Here is an 18,010-nt window from a genome sequence, read left to right as displayed (position 1 = left end):
CACAGTGCAGATATTGTGTTTAGATCATAGGGAATGTCACACAGACGCAATATAAATCTAGCAAGTTATGGCAATTCCACGAGCCTGAGGATCTTTAGGAACTGATTTTAAAGTTTCTAGACCTCATGGATTAGTGGGTTTTTTTTCTTCTTCTGGGAAGGCAACACCCTTTACCCTACCCTGAGTTGCCACCTGCTTTGCAGACAGAGAGGTAAGACTAGTTCCCCTTCAAATTAACAAATGTAATTGTTCTCCAAAGATACATTTCCCCCCCATACACATCCATCATACACTGTAACCAAAAAGGAAAAGAAAAAAAAAGCAGTGTACATGAAAATAAGAAAATAAATTAAATCCGTAGCAGAGGGAAGAGGCAGAGGTGCTCTAGACTGCAGCGGAGCTGGAAGCTTCCAGCGATAACAAGAGAATCAAAGAGTTTTGCTGTTTGTTTTTGTTTTTCGTGTGTGTGTGGTTTTTAATAAGAGTGACTGCCAGCTTGCCTGCTAGCGCGGGTCCAAGCGAGTAGCCCGAACAGAGCAGAGGGAGGGCCCGGCTGCTCGCAAGTGTTTATAATTCCGCAAGAGTCCCCCGCTGGAGCTGCTCACTAAAATCGCCTTGCAAGTACGGGCGGTGGAGAAAGAGAGAGGGAGGAGAGTGTGAGTGTCCTGTCCTAGGAGGAGGAGGAGGAGGAAGAGCAGGCATCCTTGCGATCCAAATGCAGCAGCGTTCAGCAGGGAAGTCGAGGCCGGTCTGAGGCTGTCCAGGGCGACCGTCTCCATGCTTAGCCATCTTCCTTAGGGGGCGTGTACCAGCCTGAGAACAAAGTAAAAGGTTGTGAGGAAAGGTGGAAGACGTGGGGTTTAGGTGAACAGATGCCGTTTCTGTAGATCAAGGCTGGGAAACCTTTGCTGGTGGGCAACCTACATATTCTTAACCTCTTCACCCTTGTGGGGGGGGGGACCCCGCCCTCCCGTCAATCGCCAGATGCCATCCTCACATCAGGCAATGCTGCATCCTGATTGTCAGGAACACAAAAGCACAGCCGTTTCGAAACTTTTTTTTGTAAAACTGCCTTGTGCTGCTCTTCAAACCCCTGCTTTTCAGAGGGGCTGTTTGAAAGTCCTTTTGCAAACAGCTGAGCTTTAGCTGGGCCTGCCAGCACAGAATTAACCCCACCACCCAGTTATTACTATTATTTTTTAAAAGTACATCACAGGTCAGCAATTCCCCACCCCTGCCTCACATGGAGCTGGTCTAGCCAGCAAAATACTCTTCTTACTTGGTTGCTCAGAGGCTCTTTCCCAGGCTCAGATTCTCCTCTAGAACTGGAGGAGCAGGGGGGCTTTTTTTGCATAGAAATAATAAGCTCTGCCACTGAGCTAGGGGCCATCCTCTCCAGGGGGATGGGAATCCTGTGGGTCTCTCCAGATCTTGCTGGATTCCAACTCCCGTCACTCCTGATCCAGAGACCTTGCTGGGGGTATGTTACAGTCACCCTCCCAACATCTGGAGGGCACCAGGCAACCCACCCGTGCCCTACAGGGATTGCCATGGGATGATGCTTTTCAAGCTGCTGGCAGCCTCAGTTGGGAACAGCAGGTCAGTAATGGCAGACAAGCTTTCTGGAGTGGGAAAGCTCTGCCACTACCCATCTTCCACTGCAATGAGACTCTTCAGTATAGACAGAACGCCCCTAGGACAAGGGGCTGAGTGCAGAAGGTACATTGGTAAGGGGTTCTGAGCTCCCCTCCCACAATTGTTTAACAATGGCAACACCACCCCTCTCTCCCTCGATTAGGCTGTTGCCTGTAGTAACTCGGGTGTAGTACGTTTCCGAGCACAATTCAAAGTGTTGGTGCTGACCTTTAAAGCCCTAAACGGCCTTGGTCCTGTATACCTGAAGGAGCGTCTCCACCCCCATCATTCAGCCCGGACACTGAGATCCAGTGCCGAGGGCCTTCTGTCGGTTCCCTCACTGCGAGAAGCAAAGCTACAGGGAACCAGGCAGAGGGCCTTCTTGGTGGTGGCACCCGCCCTGTGGAACGCCCTCCCATCACAGGTCAAGGAGATAAACAACTACCTGACATTCAGAAAAAACCTGAAGGCAGCCCTTTTCAGGGAAGTTTTTAATGTGTGATGTTTTTGTATCTGATTTTTGTTGGAAGCCGCCCAGAGTGGCTGGAGAAATCCAGCCAGATGGGCGGGGTACAAATAATAAATATTATTATTATTATTATTATTAGTTTTGTACTTGTAAATGCAGTTTACTGCTGCATGGCGTCACTGACTCCATGATTCCACCCTGTGACCTCATTTTACATTTGGCTCCTCCTGTTTTATCTTACACCTGGCACCTGTTGCCATGGGTGTACAGAATGGAACTTGCTGAGTATTGTTGTTATTATTAATAATGGCTTTACTGTTTGGCTCTTGCAGAATTTCTGGGCTCAACTCATAAAGTGCTGGTTTAAATCCTTATAAAGCCACTTGTGGGGTCCCACCTGTTCCTCCCTAAGCCTGGCTGTTCCTTAAGGCGAGGATAAGAAACACTGGCCAACAACGTAGGTCGGCTCCTCAGCCTTCCACTGGACACGCTTCAACCAAGGTGCTAGTCCTTACCATTCTTCTCGTGAATCTGGACCAGGGACTTGTACGACTGCTGCGCTCTTGTCAAACTGTACTGGTTCTGCGAGGGGAGAACGGAGAATGGCTCTTAATGTTAAGAAGGCTGCCCTATCTGCCCACAATGGGTGCAACAGGGCTGGGAGATACATTAATATATCGTCCAAAACTGGTTTGAAGTCCATATCAGTTCCATAGTTTTCGACTTGGCAATATATGGCAAATCATGGTATGTGTGCGCTATACAAAAATCAAAACGTGGGGAAAACTGTGAATCCAGCCAGTGCCTCTAACAGTTCCATCCTTATTTCAGACATTGTGATATATCAGTATGTCGCGATGTTTAGCTGGCAATATATCGCGAAGCTGAAAGACAGCTATCGCCCAGCCATAGGGTGCCCTAGAGGCTGCTGCCTCTAAACTACAGAAACACGATTACCCTGAAAGGCCACATACCCATGAAAGCAGATGTGACACTCCTAGAGGCGACTTTGCCAGATTTTATCTCCCACATTGCTCCAACCACGAAACACTCACTGTGCTGAATATCTTGTACGTGGTGTTTGTTTTTTTTTTTTAAATGCAATCAAGGCATTTTAGGACAAGAATGGTGTGACCATAGGAAGCTGGCCCCCCCACACACATTTTTTTACACGTTTATATCCCGTATTTTAACACAGTGGACATAGTTCTCCCCTCCCTGTTTTATTCTTGCAACAACCTTGAGGGCTGAAAGAGAGAAAAGGTCTGCGGCTCATTCAAGGTCACCTAGGTCTGTGTTCTTCAACCTCAGGTCCCAAGATGTTGCAGGACTACAACTCCCATGATCCACCACTAGCTTAGCCCAATGGCCAGGGATGATGGGAGTTGTAGTCTTGCAACAGCTGGAGACCCAAGACTGACCTAGGCCACATTGCACATCATACATTTAAAGCACCATGACATCACTTTGAACAGTCACGGTTCCCCCACCCCCCAAACAAAAATATATTCTGGGAGCTACTGTTTGTTCAGGGTGCTGAGATTGCCCACAATTCCCTTTCCAGAGTTCCTCGTGAAGAAGGATTGTAAAAAGCACTTGGGGAACTGTAAATTTGCTGGCTCTCTTCTGCCAGTTTTTGGAACCTCTGGCAGCTGACTCCTCTACAGCAGCAGCGCAGGGAGGTTACCTTGTTGGCGCCAAACTGGACCCTGGCTTTGCCTTTCACAAGTGTGGCACTGATCTGCATGATCACGGACTCCACCGAGTAAGCACTGCTCCAGCCCTGGGGAAAAGGAAGTGAGGGAAAAGGAAATCTTCACAGAATTGTAGAGTTGGGAGCGACCACAGAGCGTGATCTAGTCCAGCCCTCTGCAATGCAGGGACCTTTCTGCCCCATGTGCGGCTCGAACCCGCAACCCTGAGATTAAGAGTCTCGTGCTCTACCGACTTGAGCTATCCCAGGGAGCAGCAGGCCAGCCGAACACCCCAGCCCAACTGCCGCAGAAGTGGGACTTGGGCTGGCCCCAAACGCTGCCCAGTGGGAGTCCTTCCAGCCGCTCACCTGTTTAGTTAGAAGCTCCATGCAGATAGCTCCTCCGCCCAGGACATACCTTGAGAGAGAAGGACAGAGGAAAATCCATTGTTAGCCAAAAAGCCCCTCTCCTCTCTCTGTGTGTAAATTCATTTAAAAGGGGAGCAGTAACCCAGTTCCTCACAATCAAAGCCCTTTCCTAATAGCACATCCTAATGTAGAAATAATAAAATTATTAATGTGCCTCCTGCCCCACAACCAATCCTGCTGCTCAGCTAAGATGGCCTGTCCTGGGGGGGGGGGGAGGAGGCAGGTGGAAGCTGGCTCTACATCTCTAGATGGAGCAGACGGAATGGGGCCGCCTCTGATTTTCTTCAGAACCAAGGAACACCTGATCGAGTTTGTCCGGCAGTAGGTTCCAAATACTGTCACCTCCGGGGAACAGGGCACCCAGCAGCACAGATCCCCCCCACCCCAGTTTTAATCCTGTGTCCTTTCCAAGCAAACCCAGTGTGCCATGGTAAGAACTTGGGGGCAGAACATCCCCCTTGCAGGCAGAAGGTCCCAGGTTCAATCCCTGGCATTTCTAGTTAGGGGCTGGGAATGTCCTCCTGCCTGAAACCTAGTGACTTGCCGGTAGGCAAACTAAGACCCAGGGGCCGGATCCGGCCCAATCGCCTTCTAAATCCGGCCCGCAGATGGTCTGGGAATCAGCGTGTTTTTACACGAGTAGAATGTGTCCTTTTATTTAAAATGCATCTCTGAGTTATTCGTGGGGCATAGGAATTCGTTCATTCCCCCCCCCCCAAAAAAAATATAGTCCAGCCCCCCACAAGGTCTGAGGGACAGTGAACCGACCCCCTGCTGAAAAGGTTTGCTGAACCCTGGTCTAGACAATACTGAGATAGATGACCAAGGATCTGGGCTCAGTATGAGGCAGTTTCCTAGGTCCTGGCTGCCCTGAGATCTTCAGAAGAAGGGAGGTAATATAGGTTTAAATAATACTGATTTAAAACAGCATGGTTTTACATGGGTTGTTGCCCTTGCCCTTGATAGGAAACCGAAGTTACTAATAGCAGCCACCCAAATCCCACCGGTGGGGGTCGTCAGGCACTTACCCTCCTGATAGCACAGGAGACACGACCCTTACGAAGGGCGGGTCAAAGGGAAAGTTGTCCTGAAAGGAGAAGAGAGAAGCTGAGCTGGCTGCCGGGCAGCCCTCCCTTTCCCTCCCACCCCAGCCATCAGCTGCTGCTGCTGCCGCCACCTCCTCCCTCCCACCAGCCTGACCTTAAAGGTGAAGTTGAGGAGGATGAAGTCTGCCCCCTCTTTCTCTTTGAGGATCTGCAGGTCGCTGTGCAAGGCGCTGTCCTCGTCCACCCTGGGAGAGAGAGAGGGAAGCAAGCTGAGCCGAGGCTAGAGGAAGGCCACTCCCCCCTCCCCAGGTCAGAGTTCCCGCTTTGGGGGTCACATGCTGGGCTGGACGAGGAAGTCAAAAAGGGGAACCCCTGTGTTGCAACTCGAACGAGAATAAAAAAAAAACAGAGCAACACGAGACCAAACAATGTGATATGAACTCTAAAGAGCTTAAGTGATGTCAATGAACAATATAAGCATTCAAAGGGAAATATATCCTAATAATATGACAAGATACAATGCATATAAACAGTCTCTAAATATAGCACAATAAATGTAGTATTCCAGTAAAGCCGAAGTGGTGAAGAAACCAGTGAATGTGATCTTCCGACGGACAGCGTTTCCGGATAAAGTTCACTGTTTCGATGTTACTTCTTCAGCAGACATATGAAAAATTTAAGGCCCATCATATAAGCACTGTCCCTTAGCATGCTTTCCATGCCACAAGATGGGCCTTAAATGGAGGGGTGGTCAGGGCCTCCCCCTACACCCAGGCATCTTGCTTAGGGTAGGGTGCAGCACGCACGCACGCGCACACACGCACGCACGCGCACACACACACACGGGACCAGTCAGACCCTCACCTCAGGAGTTTGACATTCCAGTCGTACAGGCTGTCATTCACTAGTTCAACTGCATAGTTTCCTGTGGGAAATACAAAGAAGCAGTCAGAATTGCAGAAGAAAGGAAAGGAAGAATGGCTATACACACAACCATACACACACACACAAAAAAAACCTTAAAGTAATCAACAACGCAGAATTAAATTCCTACAGCAAACCATTTCGGCTTCCACAATATATATAGACGACTCCCCATTCACATGGGGGTTATGTTCCAGGCCCCTCGTGCGTACATGAACCGCACCTAAGTGGGGAGCACCCTAGAGAGTCCTTGTGGCTTGCAAGGAGACCCCAGAACCTGAAGAGGATGTCCTTTTTGGGCTCCGGGGTCTCATTGCAAGCCACAAGGACTCTCTAGGGTGCTCCCCACTTCTGGGTTCCCAGTGCCGAGTGTGTGGGTGCAAGTAGATCGTGTACAAGTGGGGACTTGCCTGTATACATACAAATATATGTATGGCTGTCAATGCGCAGCCCCCATTGTGGGATTTGCAGTGCCGCATGAGAATCCTGGGAAAGGGAGGCACCAGGTTAATGGGGGTAATTATGTTTTTATATATGTTGGAAGCCACCCAGAATGACGGAGTTACCCACATGGGTGGGGTACAAATAATAAAAGTATTATTATTATTATTATGGGTTAGGGTTAGTGAGCAGAGTGAGCAAGGACACAGCCCAGAGTATATGTATCTACCTAAACAAACCACCAACAAAACAATTGCTCCATCATCTGCACCCCACTGAAAAGACCAATGCAACACAGGGGTGACAAAATAAATTTCAAATTCTACATTATAGGCATCAGTATACATCAGACACACAACCACAAGAAAATAACACAGGATAAAGCCACATGGTGCATCACATGACCCACCAACTCAGTTTACCTATTACAATCCAGGTTTCTCAACAGTCCTGCCCCTCTCTTCCTGACCGATGGCAACCACTTTCCCAGAAAGCAGAAACAAGGCCAGGCTCCCAGTCCTTGGCCCCTCCGCCCCCCCACCGCGGGGCTTTTCCAGGCTAGATACTCACCACCCTTGAAACTTGCCGATCGGTAAATATCCCTGAGCTCCTTCATTAGCCGGTCGGTGGCCTGCACAGACCCAGACACTGCCCCCTGAGAGAGGGCGAGAGGGAGGAGGAATTTCATTGTTACACCCGTGTTGCTAGCAAAATGGGCTGCCCAGCTGCAGGCTACTCTATCTCCCCAGCCCCCGCCCTCGGAACGGTCCCTGGCTGGAGGAGGCAAACTATTGCCCAGGCTCAGGGCTGGCCTGGTGCTCTCCTGGCAAGGTGGACTCCAACTCCCACCAGCCCCCAGGCAGTGCAGCCAACAGCCAGGGCTCACGGAAGCCACAGTCCGACCATGTGCCACTCCCAGCGTCAAAGAGGGAGAGGCAGCCTTTGAAACGTCAGCTGGGCTGCCTTCCTCTCCATCTCCATCTCCATCCCCAACCCGCCCCCCGTTTCCCCGCCTTGCCCTCCCGCCTGGCGACACGTACATTTAAGTAATCTTGCCTCTGGTTCTTTTTTATTTTCTCGAGGATGGCCAGATTCTCCTTGCCAATGCCGTCATCTTCCGCCTTCTTCCCTTCCGCCGGCTCCTCCTCTTTCATCTCATAGTGATCGAGTTCTTCTGTGTCCTTGAGGGCGAGAAGAGAACCACAGAACTGTGAAGTTGGAAAGGGACCCAAGGGCCATCTAGTCCAACCCCCTGCAATGCGAGGTCGGAGCTCGTGACACATTCCTGGCTCGTGACAGCTTTGAATTCTCTTTTTCTCTCCTTGGAAATCAAAAGCTGCATGAGGCACGCAGGTCTGTTTTCGTGCTGCTTCAACTTTCACAACCGCAAGTAGCGGGTCTGAGGACTTCCTTTCACCCAAGGGCCACATTCCCTCATGGCATGCCTAACAAACATGTTTGTAGCAGGCGCCGAAAATGGTACAGTGAAGGAGCCTGTCTATTATCAAAAGGCAGGGAGTTCCAAGGTGTAGGTGCTGCTACACTATAAGGTTGATTTCTTACATAGAAATTTAGCAACATGGAACTATTCAAGAATTGTTGCATGCTAAATAAGAAGTGTGCTCTGTCTCCAAAATGTACCGTATTTTCTGGCGTATAAGACGACTGGGCGTATAAGATGACGCCCAACTTTTCCAGTTAAAATATAGAGTTTGAGATACACTCGACCGCAGATTCTCCATCCAGCGTATAAGACGACCCCCGACTTTTGAGAAGATTTTCTTGGATTAAAAAGTAGTCTTATACGCCAGAATATACAGTATCTCCATAGACCTTTTAACATAGGCTTCTGCAGCCAATTTTTAAAGCTGTTACTGATTTGGATGTGTCTATTATTTGCCACTGATGAATGTATCCAAATCCTTGCTCGCTATCGCATTAAAATCTACAGTCCACATGATGGGCGGGGTATAAGTTAATAAAATTATTATTATTATCGCCCCTGTTCTGAAAATTTCTGAAGGAACAGGAATAGCTGTGGAATTGAGGTGGCTGAGCAAACAGGAGCTGGGAATTTTTAAAGGAATGCACCCCTTACCTCTGGCATCTCCTCGTCTTCCTCTTCAGAGGACACTTCTTCCTGTGTGCTCTATGGAACAAAACAGCAGGAGGACAAGTGCATGGAGTTATTCTAGAAAACACTGCCGTAAGGCTACACTTGCAACCTATGTCTAAATTGCAATGAAGTCACTTTGAACAGTCATGGTGTTCCCAGTTCCTGGGAACTGTAGTTTGTTAAGAGTTCTGGGAGTTGTTAGGGGTCACCTGTTCCCCACCCAAGTTGCCTGGGAAGAAGGACAGGCTGCTAAATTGCTCTGGGAATTGTAGCTCGGTGAGAGAAATAGAGACCTCACAACAACTCTCAGCTTCCTTAAGTTAGGCTGACTCTGCTCCAAACACTACACGTTAATTCCTGCCTGAAAACAAGCTGTATAGAAGTTTGATAAAAGCGACAGCATTCAGACAAATCATCTCTCATCTTAATATGTCAAAATATGAATGAGCCTTTTGCGGGCAAACTTTGTGTGACCAAATCAGGACGTTTCCATGAACACTACTACACAGGCTGCAATCTCAACTACCTAGGAGTAAGCCCTGTGGAATTCAATATGATTTAGACTTATGAGTAGATGTGGTTAGGAAAGGGTTGCAGCTCAGCGACAGAACATCTCCTTTGGATGCAGAGGGTCCCAGGTTCAAACCCCGGCATCTCTGCAGAAAGCCCCTGCCAGTCAGTGTAGACAAAACTGAGCAAGGTGGGCCAAGGTGGGTCTGACTCAATATAAGGCAGCTGCCTGCGTTCCTATGAACTGCACTGCAAGGTATTAAAACAACTTTGAACTATATTTTAATATTGTGGCTCATTCCAGAGCTGTTAGTCATAGTTTCTCAGCTTGGACAAAAAGTTAAACAGAAGATTCTCATGTCTGTTTCTGAGTTTCCTTGATTTCTGAAAATCAAGAGGATAAAAACTTTATAAAAGAATGGGAAAAATTTACAAGTTATTTAGGAGACCACTGTAAACAGATGGAAACCAGAGCAGGATTTTGACACACTTGTAGTGTAAAAAATATTATGGATAATATGGTTTGATAGAATAACTGGAGCACAAATGAATATGCAGTTGTAGATGTTTTAAAACAAGACTCCATGGATGGGATGGGGGGAAGTTGCGAGATTTGGAGAATCTCCACAAATAGTGTTACTTTATCAATGTGTGTTTATTAGTATTTTTTTTATTCGTAAAATTAATATAATTTCTTTTTTAAAAACAAGATTCTAATGTTTGTTAGCCAGATTGCACACAGAAGGTCACTGCTTCAATTCTCAGCATCCCCAACTTAGGCTGGGAAAGATTCCCATCTGAAACCCTGGACTGCTGCTGCAAGTCAGTGCAGACAATATGGAGCTCATCATAAGGCAGAGTCCACTGTCCCTTCCGTCATGGAGTGAAGTTTTATGTATTTGCAGAAGCTGCCAATAAAAGCTGGAACATGCTAGTGCATTCTAGCAGGTCTGTAACTTTCCATTCTGCTCAAAACAAGCAGCTGTTATTTTGAACTGGATGCCTTATCTTCGCACCAAGGCCACGGGGAACTGTATTATCTGCTGCCCAGTGAGGAGTCTTTCTCATTCTTCTTTTTTCTTTATTCTTCGACTGACTTCTATCTTTTACCCTTATATTTTTGCATTTATATTTGTGTGGTGTCTTTTTATGCTGAAGCTGGATTTTTTTTTTTGCTCTAAGAGGAGCTACGCTGTACTTTATTGGGACCCTTGACAAAGAACTGTGAAGAACTTAGGCCTTAGTAAACTTCTATGAATGGTTTTTCCTGTGTGTTGTGTTTCCGTGGAATCCCACGTCTACCAGAGTTCCACTACTCTGCTACTTTGCTGCGCAGGCAAGTCAGGAGTGTCCTGGGGCATTGGTATCTAACACCTTCCTATATGGAACCAACCGTGCCCATTCAAGCAGCCTCCATGACAGCAGAATGCCACCTGGCCCAGGAGCCATGCCGGGAGCCACAAGGCTGGCTTACCTGCTCAGCAGGCAGAGGCTGGTCCAGCATTTCAACGTCCGGATGCTGGGGAAGGTTGTAGAGTTTGCAGAGATCGGAAATGATCCGCTTCAGGTGCTGCAGAAGCTACCCAAGAAGGAAGCCAATGACAACAAAGTTACAGAAAAAGGAGGAATGCTGATCACCCCCCCCGCCTCCTCCAGCTCAATCGCTCCCCCTCCTTCCCCAAAGATGTGGCTCACCAACGTGTTTCCTTTCTTCACATCTGCTAGCCGCTCCAGGATCGCCGCCAGGTTGGGATCGTCCGATTCCACGGACCATATTGGGGGGACAGCTGGATAAGACTCCTAGAGAAGGGGGGAGGAACAGAGGGGGTTAGCGATAGGCAGCATCTCACAGAGATAACCAGATATGACAATGTTGTCATGCTTCAGTCCTCTGCAACTTCCTGTCACAGGCCCATTATGCTAGAGCTGGGGACCCTATGGTCCTCTAGATGTCACTGGACTACAACTCCCATAACCATGCTGGCTGAGGCTGATGGGATTTGGAGTCCAATGATACCTTGAGGGCACCAGGTTCTCCAATCTTGATCTAAATACCTTGACTTCAGCTCCCACGGGCTAGCAATGTTATTCTACCTGCCAGGGTTCTTGTGGCCCTCTGAACATTAAAGCCATGCAGCTAGGGACTAACTTGATGCCATAATGAAGTCTGCCAGTCCAAGCTCAAGGGGTCTCAAGTCTAAGGTCTTAGTTGAGACAACAACCCTCCCTGCCTTTTGACCCAGGCATCTATTATCTCAGAGCTGGGGATCCTGCGGGTCCCTCCAAATACTGTTGGCCTCCCAACACACATCAGCTGCAGCCAAGATGTCCAATGGTCAGGGTTGAGGGGCTACACGTCCCCCAGATCTCTGGAGTGTTATTTCCAGTCTAAACCATTAAGGAAGGCAAGCTGCAGCGAGGCTGAAGAGCAGAGTCATAAAAGCAAAATAGTGACACCTCTTCGCCTGATCCTGATCCTTACCCATCTTTTCCCACCTAGGCCATCGGAGCACCTGGGCTGTCCTGCTCCCTCTGCTTCCTTGCTGCAGCCTACACCCCTTTTCGGCTACATGCTGCACACTGTGTTACCCTGGCAGCTGCCCCACATAAATCACATCTCCCCTGCTAAATCAAGGCTGGTCTCCCATAAGAAGAAACCTGCTGGATTAGGGTGAAAGGCCAACCTGCCCTGGCATCCTGTCCTCATGGTGGAGAACCAGCTGCCCCTGGGATACCCGCAAGCAGGACCCAGCCACAACAGCAACTAGCAATTCAGAGGTATACTGTCTTTCACAGGGGAAGGAGAATATAGCCATGGTGACTAGCCTTGATAGTCTTATCCTCCATAAATCTGTCCAATCTTCTTTTCAAGTCATCCAGTTTGGTGTCCGTATTACATTCCATCGTTTGCGCACTGTGTGAAGAACTACTTTCTTTTGTCTGTCCCGAACTGTCCAACTTTTGGCTTACCGAGTGGCCCCACTGCGTTCTCATGTTGCAGAAGTGTTCAAGAAGGGAAACACCCTGCCTCCTAGCTGCCTGCATTGTGCTTAAGCCTCAGCATGGTCATCAGAGGCGAGCAGAAATTCCATGCAGGCGAGTGAGTAGGCTGGCGGAGGGAGGATCCTTCCAACCCTCCTCTGCCAACCCATTGGGTTTCTGTCCCAGTTGCAAAGGAAGGCCAAGTCTTTGCTTCCACTTGGAAGTGAGCTGGCACAGGGTGAGTGGGTTAGATCATGCCATGTCTCTCAGTTGACCTGGCAGCTACATGCCAAGCGATGCAAAATGGGGGTTCCGCCTCCACTGCAGCCAGCGTGTTAACTCAGGATACAATGATATGCCAAGTTTGCAACTTTCATAGGTTTCCACAGGGGCTTTCCATGATCCCTCTCTTACCATGCCAACTACCCCCACCCTCGGCCCGTCTCAGGCCCCGCCCCTCCAAGCTCCGCCCACACATGTCCCGCCCCTTTCAGAAAACGCCCCGCCCAGCCTCTGCATGGCCCGCCCCGATTCCACACGCCCCGCCCCATCACCCCACTCCCCTCCAAGCCCCGCCCCCGAGGGAGTGAGAGGGTCTCCCGCCCAATTGAACGCGCCCCCTCCTCCCTCCCACCCGGGGACTCACCGTGATGTTGCCATGGATACGGACGGGCCCCCCGCCGCCCGGGCCGGGCAGGAACTCGCAGCCCAGCTCGTCCGGGCAGGCGCGGGCGATGCGGAAGCGCTCGTGGCCGCGGTGGAAGATGGACTCGAGGAGCCGCAGCTCCCGCCTCAGCAGCGCGCGCCCCGGCCCCGCCCCCAGCGCGGCGCCAGGCCCCGCCCCCAGCACGGCGCCAGGCCCCGCCCCGCCCGGCCCCGTGCGCTGCATCTTCCCATCGAGCGGCCCGCCGCGGCCCCCGGGCCCCCCGCGTCCCCCCACACCGCAAGATGGCGGCCGGGAAGGGCCCGCAGTCGGAAGTGACGACCCGCATCCTGCTCCTCCCCCCATCGGCGCGCGGGCGGGGGAGCAGGAGGAAGAGGAGGAGCCACTCCGGCAGGAGGTGACGGCGGAGGCACGCGCGGTCGCACGCACAACGCCGTCGTCATGGAGACGGTCGCTTCCGGTCCCGAGCGGAAGTGGAACTCCCAATGCCCGTTCTTTCGCTACCTTTGGCCACAGAGGATGTGAGCCCTAGAGCGGCGCCGTAGCACGATTTTATAAAGGGGCCAAAATGTCGTGTTTAAAATATGCTTCACAGAAATATCAGCTGCTCCTCCTTTTGGTGACTTTGGGAGCTTTATTTAGAAAAAAATGATACTTCTACCATAGAGATGGTAAGGTATAGAGCGGCGCCAATAGCGGCCGTAGAAAGAAGCCTCCAGTTTTGCCTAGAGCGGCTCCACACTAATCCCTACGCAGCTCGATAATTAAAATGACTTCCAAAGTTCACCGGAAGTTCCGGTGTTGTTTGACTCTAATGTTACCCGCACAGGAACAAACACCCATGGGCGGGAGCTGTATGGCATGTATGTACAGGAAACGGAAGTTATGTCAAGGAAACGGGCGGAAATGAATGAGAAATAGCTCTTGCCCTGAGGTGGAATGGAAAAAGCGGGTGGGGGGCGGCGGCGGAGGACGCAGTTTGTAATCCTGGAGAACTTCCCTCGCAATTGGCTGCTTCCAATGTGACGCAAGAAGGTGTACCTCACAGGAAATATGGAGGAGGGTGACGGGCGGCTTTTGGTGACGTCAGGGCACGAATGGCCAATGGCATGGCGAGAATCCCTAGATGTAAATACCTTCACTCCTCCCGGTGACGTCATAGCGAGTGATTACCACAGGATGTGTTATTTATTTATTGAGCATATGAGGTCCTTCTGTTATCAGGCCTGGTTACTTTGTTGTTTATTGCCGCCTTCCAAAGAACCTGGTAAACTGCCTCTAGTCGGGAAGGCTCCATTGCTCATTCATTTATAATAGACCGCCCTTCCTATACAGTATACCGTTTCTATAGCAGAGTTTCCTTGCAAATCAGTAATACTGTGTGCACGGTTCAAAACAAAATAAAGACACTTAGAAGGTGCTATCAACCCTGTGAGAAGGAAGAATTGAGGGTGAGGGAGGAAGGTGCAGGGCCTGGTGGACCACTAGACTGCACTCCCAAATTCCTTTTCCTTTTCTCCAGGTCTTCTAGATGTTGTAAGAATTTTAAGGTATTTTGTTTATATATAATTATTGTTATTAATGTACCAAAACAAATAAGGCCACATGTCTGAAAACCAGCACAGGAAGACAGGCCTCACTCCATTTTGACTCCCAACTGACCAAGTATTTCTTTGTCTCAGGAACAAAGGGGGGGGGGTGCCCTTCCAGCTACTCAGCAGACCTCTGCCTGAGTGACAATCTCTGACATCCTGATACCTGTGTCAGACAAAAGGGTGTGATTAACTTGGCTGGGAGATAGGGAAATGTAAATAGCTTTTGTTTCACCTGATGGGTTTTTGGTGGAGGGCGAGAGGAGACATGGGGGCAGGGTCCAAGATGCTACCAGACCCTCCCAATTTGTGATGTAATTCTAATGTATGGAGGGGTGGTCTTGAGCTGCGGGGGGGGGGGGATTTCAAAAGTCTATATAGGAGCTTGCACACCTTTGTTCGTGGTCTTTTTGCTTGCAAAGACACCCTGCTGCAGCAGTTCTAATAAAGGGCAACCGCCTTGCTTTGGGAGATTCTGTATCGTCTCTATTTATTCATAAGTGCTCCTGAGAGGAGGGGAGCCCTACTAAGGCTCTCCCCCGGGTTCGTGGACTCCCTTCTGGGGTTGAACCTAATTTTTATTACATAGACTATCACTTGATTTTATAATCTTGCTCCTAATGGCATTCAGACCTCTGCTGTTTAAAATATCATACTTTGTGGTTTTATAATGTTATTGTGCACACCTATTGGCTACTCCAAACGAAGCCCCTCTGAAATCCGTAGGATTTGCATTACTTCCTAGGATGTACAGTTAGCATTGCAGCCTACGCATGTTTACTTAGTAGTAAGTGCCTTGAGCTCAACGGGACCTTCTCTTGAGACAGCAGGCATAAGATGTAAGTTGTTTCTCCTCTTTTATACCTAACAAGAGTTTCTAAAGAGAATGTGAATGTGGAAAAATTCGTATATCAACTTTGGCTTCTGTTAAATTAAAGCTAGAGCAGGTTTTATTTCAGGGGGTTGACTGGATGACCCTTGGGGGTCCCTTCCCAACCCTAGAATTCTATGCTAGTTGCTTAGAAATTGGAGGCCTTATATCAGAAGCTACATTCCTGCTGAGGGACGAGGGGTAGGAGGCCCCCGCCTTTTTAATGAATCAGCAGAAAAACAAGTAGCCTGCAGAAGAAATCCAGCTCAGACCAGTTTTGCATTTCGGTTGTGCTGAAGCAGGTACAGATGTTACATTCGGATTTGTACATGGGGTTTGCTTTGCTGAACTGTATAAGAGTGATTTGGACAATAATGCAAGCAAGCCACCTTACTTTTCGGCACAAGCCAAGGGTTAGGTTCTATTTAGCTAAACCAAACCTGTCTTGTGCCTTTCTCTTGTGAGTCTGTTTCCCTGTTTCTAGGGCAGGTTTTGTCAACCTGGTCCCTACCGCCCAATAGTGGGTGTTTCAGGATTCTAGGTGGGCGGTAGGGGGTTCTACAGCACAAGCTGAATCCTCCTTCCATCGAGCACTGGTGGGCGGGAAGGAAATTTTACCATCCAGAACGATGCATTAGTGGGCGGTAGGTATAAAAAGGTTGACTACCCCTGCTTTAGGAGGACATTTGGATTCCCTCCGGGGAAAGAACATATTTTTTAACACTCCCTTGATGACTGTAAAATAATAATAATAATAATAATAATAATAATAATAATAATAATAATAATAATAATAATAATAAATACAGACCATGTAATGAGCTCAGAGGAAGTGGGTTGTTAAACCAGAGCAGCTAAACAGCTCACATGTAACGGCTTGGCAACCAAGCAGACCTTTGCAAGACATAAGTAGCTTTGGAAATGGAGATCAGCAATGCTGAACCTGATCTTTGAGGGAGCTCCAACCAGAAACAGCATCTTTTCCCCCTCAGCTCTTGGCAAATACATCCGAGGGCACGGAGGAAGATGCAGGCAGCTAGCTCATTCCCAGTGAAGACTTGGCCAACGAAGACGGTGAATAGGATGTGGCAATCCAGCCAGACGCTGGGTCCTTTAGCCTCGGGCCTTGCTGAAAGAGATGCAGCCTCTCTCGCCACCCTGAAATGCCCTTGGCGAGAGGTGAAGGAGGGTGTCTGCTCCAGCTGTTTTCGCTGCTCACAAGCCAGCTGTCTGCTTGTGTGCATGGAGTCTGCTGAAAAATGCATGTGGTGGTTCACGGGGGGGGGGGGGGACTCTCTGGACCAGTTGCCATGGATACCAAGGACGGAGATTCCTCCCTCATCACCGTTTGTGCTTTGAGAGAAACGCCACTTTCTCACTGAGGCGACAAACACTGTGACCACAGTGTTTTCTAGCCAGCACTTCAACTGTCCAAATGCTCCTTTGTGTGTGCTGAAGGGGAGCTTTTTACTATAGTTTTTGAAGCTTGCAATTTTAAAGTAACAAGTGAAAACAGGACATTGGAGCATGGTTTGACACCTGAAGGTCACATTTGCACTATCCATTTAAAGCACATGGCTTCCCCCAAAGAATCCTGGGACCTGTAGTTTGCTCGGGGTGCTGAGATTATTAGCCCTGCAAAGGGGCAAACTACAGTTCCCAGGATTTTTTAAGAGGGAAGCAATGTGCATTAAAGGGATGGTGTGTATGGGACTAAAGCAGGGGTTGGCAACCTGCTAGCTTGCCCACTCAGGTAGGGTGTGAAAATAGGTAGTACATTGCTGCAAGGTGGGGGGGGGGTGGCTTCCTCTTCCAGGGTCAACACATAATATTCACATGGCTGACCTGTAGTGCACACCAAGTGCTCCTTTGTAGGAAACAGCAACAACCCCACACCTAGAAATCTAGTGTGTCCAGGAGGAGAGTTGGCTCTTTCCCTGATGTGCTGGCTTTCTAGGGGCAGGGAATTGTTTGGAGTGGAGGAGTCTGAAGGCTGAGATGGCAAAGCCCAGGCCCAGATTCCTTACTGCAGTAAAGGCTAGGCGAGAGAGAGAGAGAGAGAAATATATATTATTAAATATTTTTATTCATCGTTATTGAATAGGACGTCCCTATTTTCATCAGAGAAATGTTGGAGGGTTTGGGCTAGTGAGGGGTGTGACCTGGGGGTTTGTCACTAAGGAAGAATCCCAAGGGGCAGGGAGAGAGGCTTGAGGCTCCCTGCACCCATGACCGAAGCGAATAAGAACAGTCCCCCCCCCATCCTGTCCCCCACACTGCTAGTCTTCTACAGATGGCGAAATGACGAGAACTTGTCAACGCATCAATTCTTCCTTCCTTGCCATAATCAAACTAATGACATCTCCCACATCTGCCAGCCTCTAGAACATGTTTCTAGGCCACTGAGGAAGCATCCCTGGTGAATCCATCACGGAGACGCGAAATTTGCTGTTGTCATCCTTTGAAACGCCTTAGCGGAACGGCACACTCCAAAAGTGCTTCCCTGGGCCCCATTCTCTTTTCCCCCCTCCAAGGGCCCTGCGCATTTGCCCTCAAACATGGAAACTCCATTACCGAAGTAGGCAGCTGGCACAGAGCGGTGTGACCTTTATAGATGCCAACAAGGTTGTGGTTCTGT

At 49.3% G+C, this 18,010-nt stretch overlaps 1 protein-coding gene across 1 annotated transcript; it reads right to left on the bottom strand.

The window, feature by feature from the left end:
- Positions 1-224: 224 nt before the first annotated feature.
- On the bottom strand, positions 225-13,254 carry UBE2Q1 (ubiquitin conjugating enzyme E2 Q1). The gene is made up of 13 exons (XM_033136229.1): positions 12,892-13,254; positions 10,959-11,063; positions 10,738-10,842; positions 8,736-8,786; positions 7,678-7,818; positions 7,208-7,292; positions 6,137-6,197; positions 5,427-5,517; positions 5,255-5,313; positions 4,167-4,215; positions 3,792-3,887; positions 2,620-2,686; positions 225-813 (listed from the first exon to the last, which is right to left on the bottom strand). The coding sequence occupies exons 1-13, from the start codon at positions 13,252-13,254 to the stop codon at positions 782-784; spliced, it is 1,305 nt and encodes a 434-aa protein (XP_032992120.1). The 3' UTR covers positions 225-781.
- Positions 13,255-18,010: the final 4,756 nt, after the last annotated feature.

Source organism: Lacerta agilis, chromosome 17, assembly GCF_009819535.1.
Source record: "Lacerta agilis isolate rLacAgi1 chromosome 17, rLacAgi1.pri, whole genome shotgun sequence".
Taxonomy (NCBI): Eukaryota; Metazoa; Chordata; class Lepidosauria; order Squamata; family Lacertidae; genus Lacerta; species Lacerta agilis.
This window is presented reverse-complemented; position numbering and strand designations above follow the sequence as displayed.

Bases quoted from the DNA above. Each gene is read 5' to 3' on its own strand.
- UBE2Q1 (XM_033136229.1), bottom strand. From the start codon at position 13,254: ATGGGGGGAGGAGCAGGATGCGGGTCGTCACTTCCGACTGCGGGCCCT. The intron at 6,198-7,207 runs GTGAGTATCTAG...TATTTCCCACAG, and splicing joins ATCGGCAAGTTTCAAGGGTG to GAAACTATGCAGTTGAACTA. The intron at 814-2,619 runs GTAAGGACTAGC...CTTTGTTCTCAG, and splicing joins CCAGATTCACGAGAAGAATG to GCTGGTACACGCCCCCTAAG.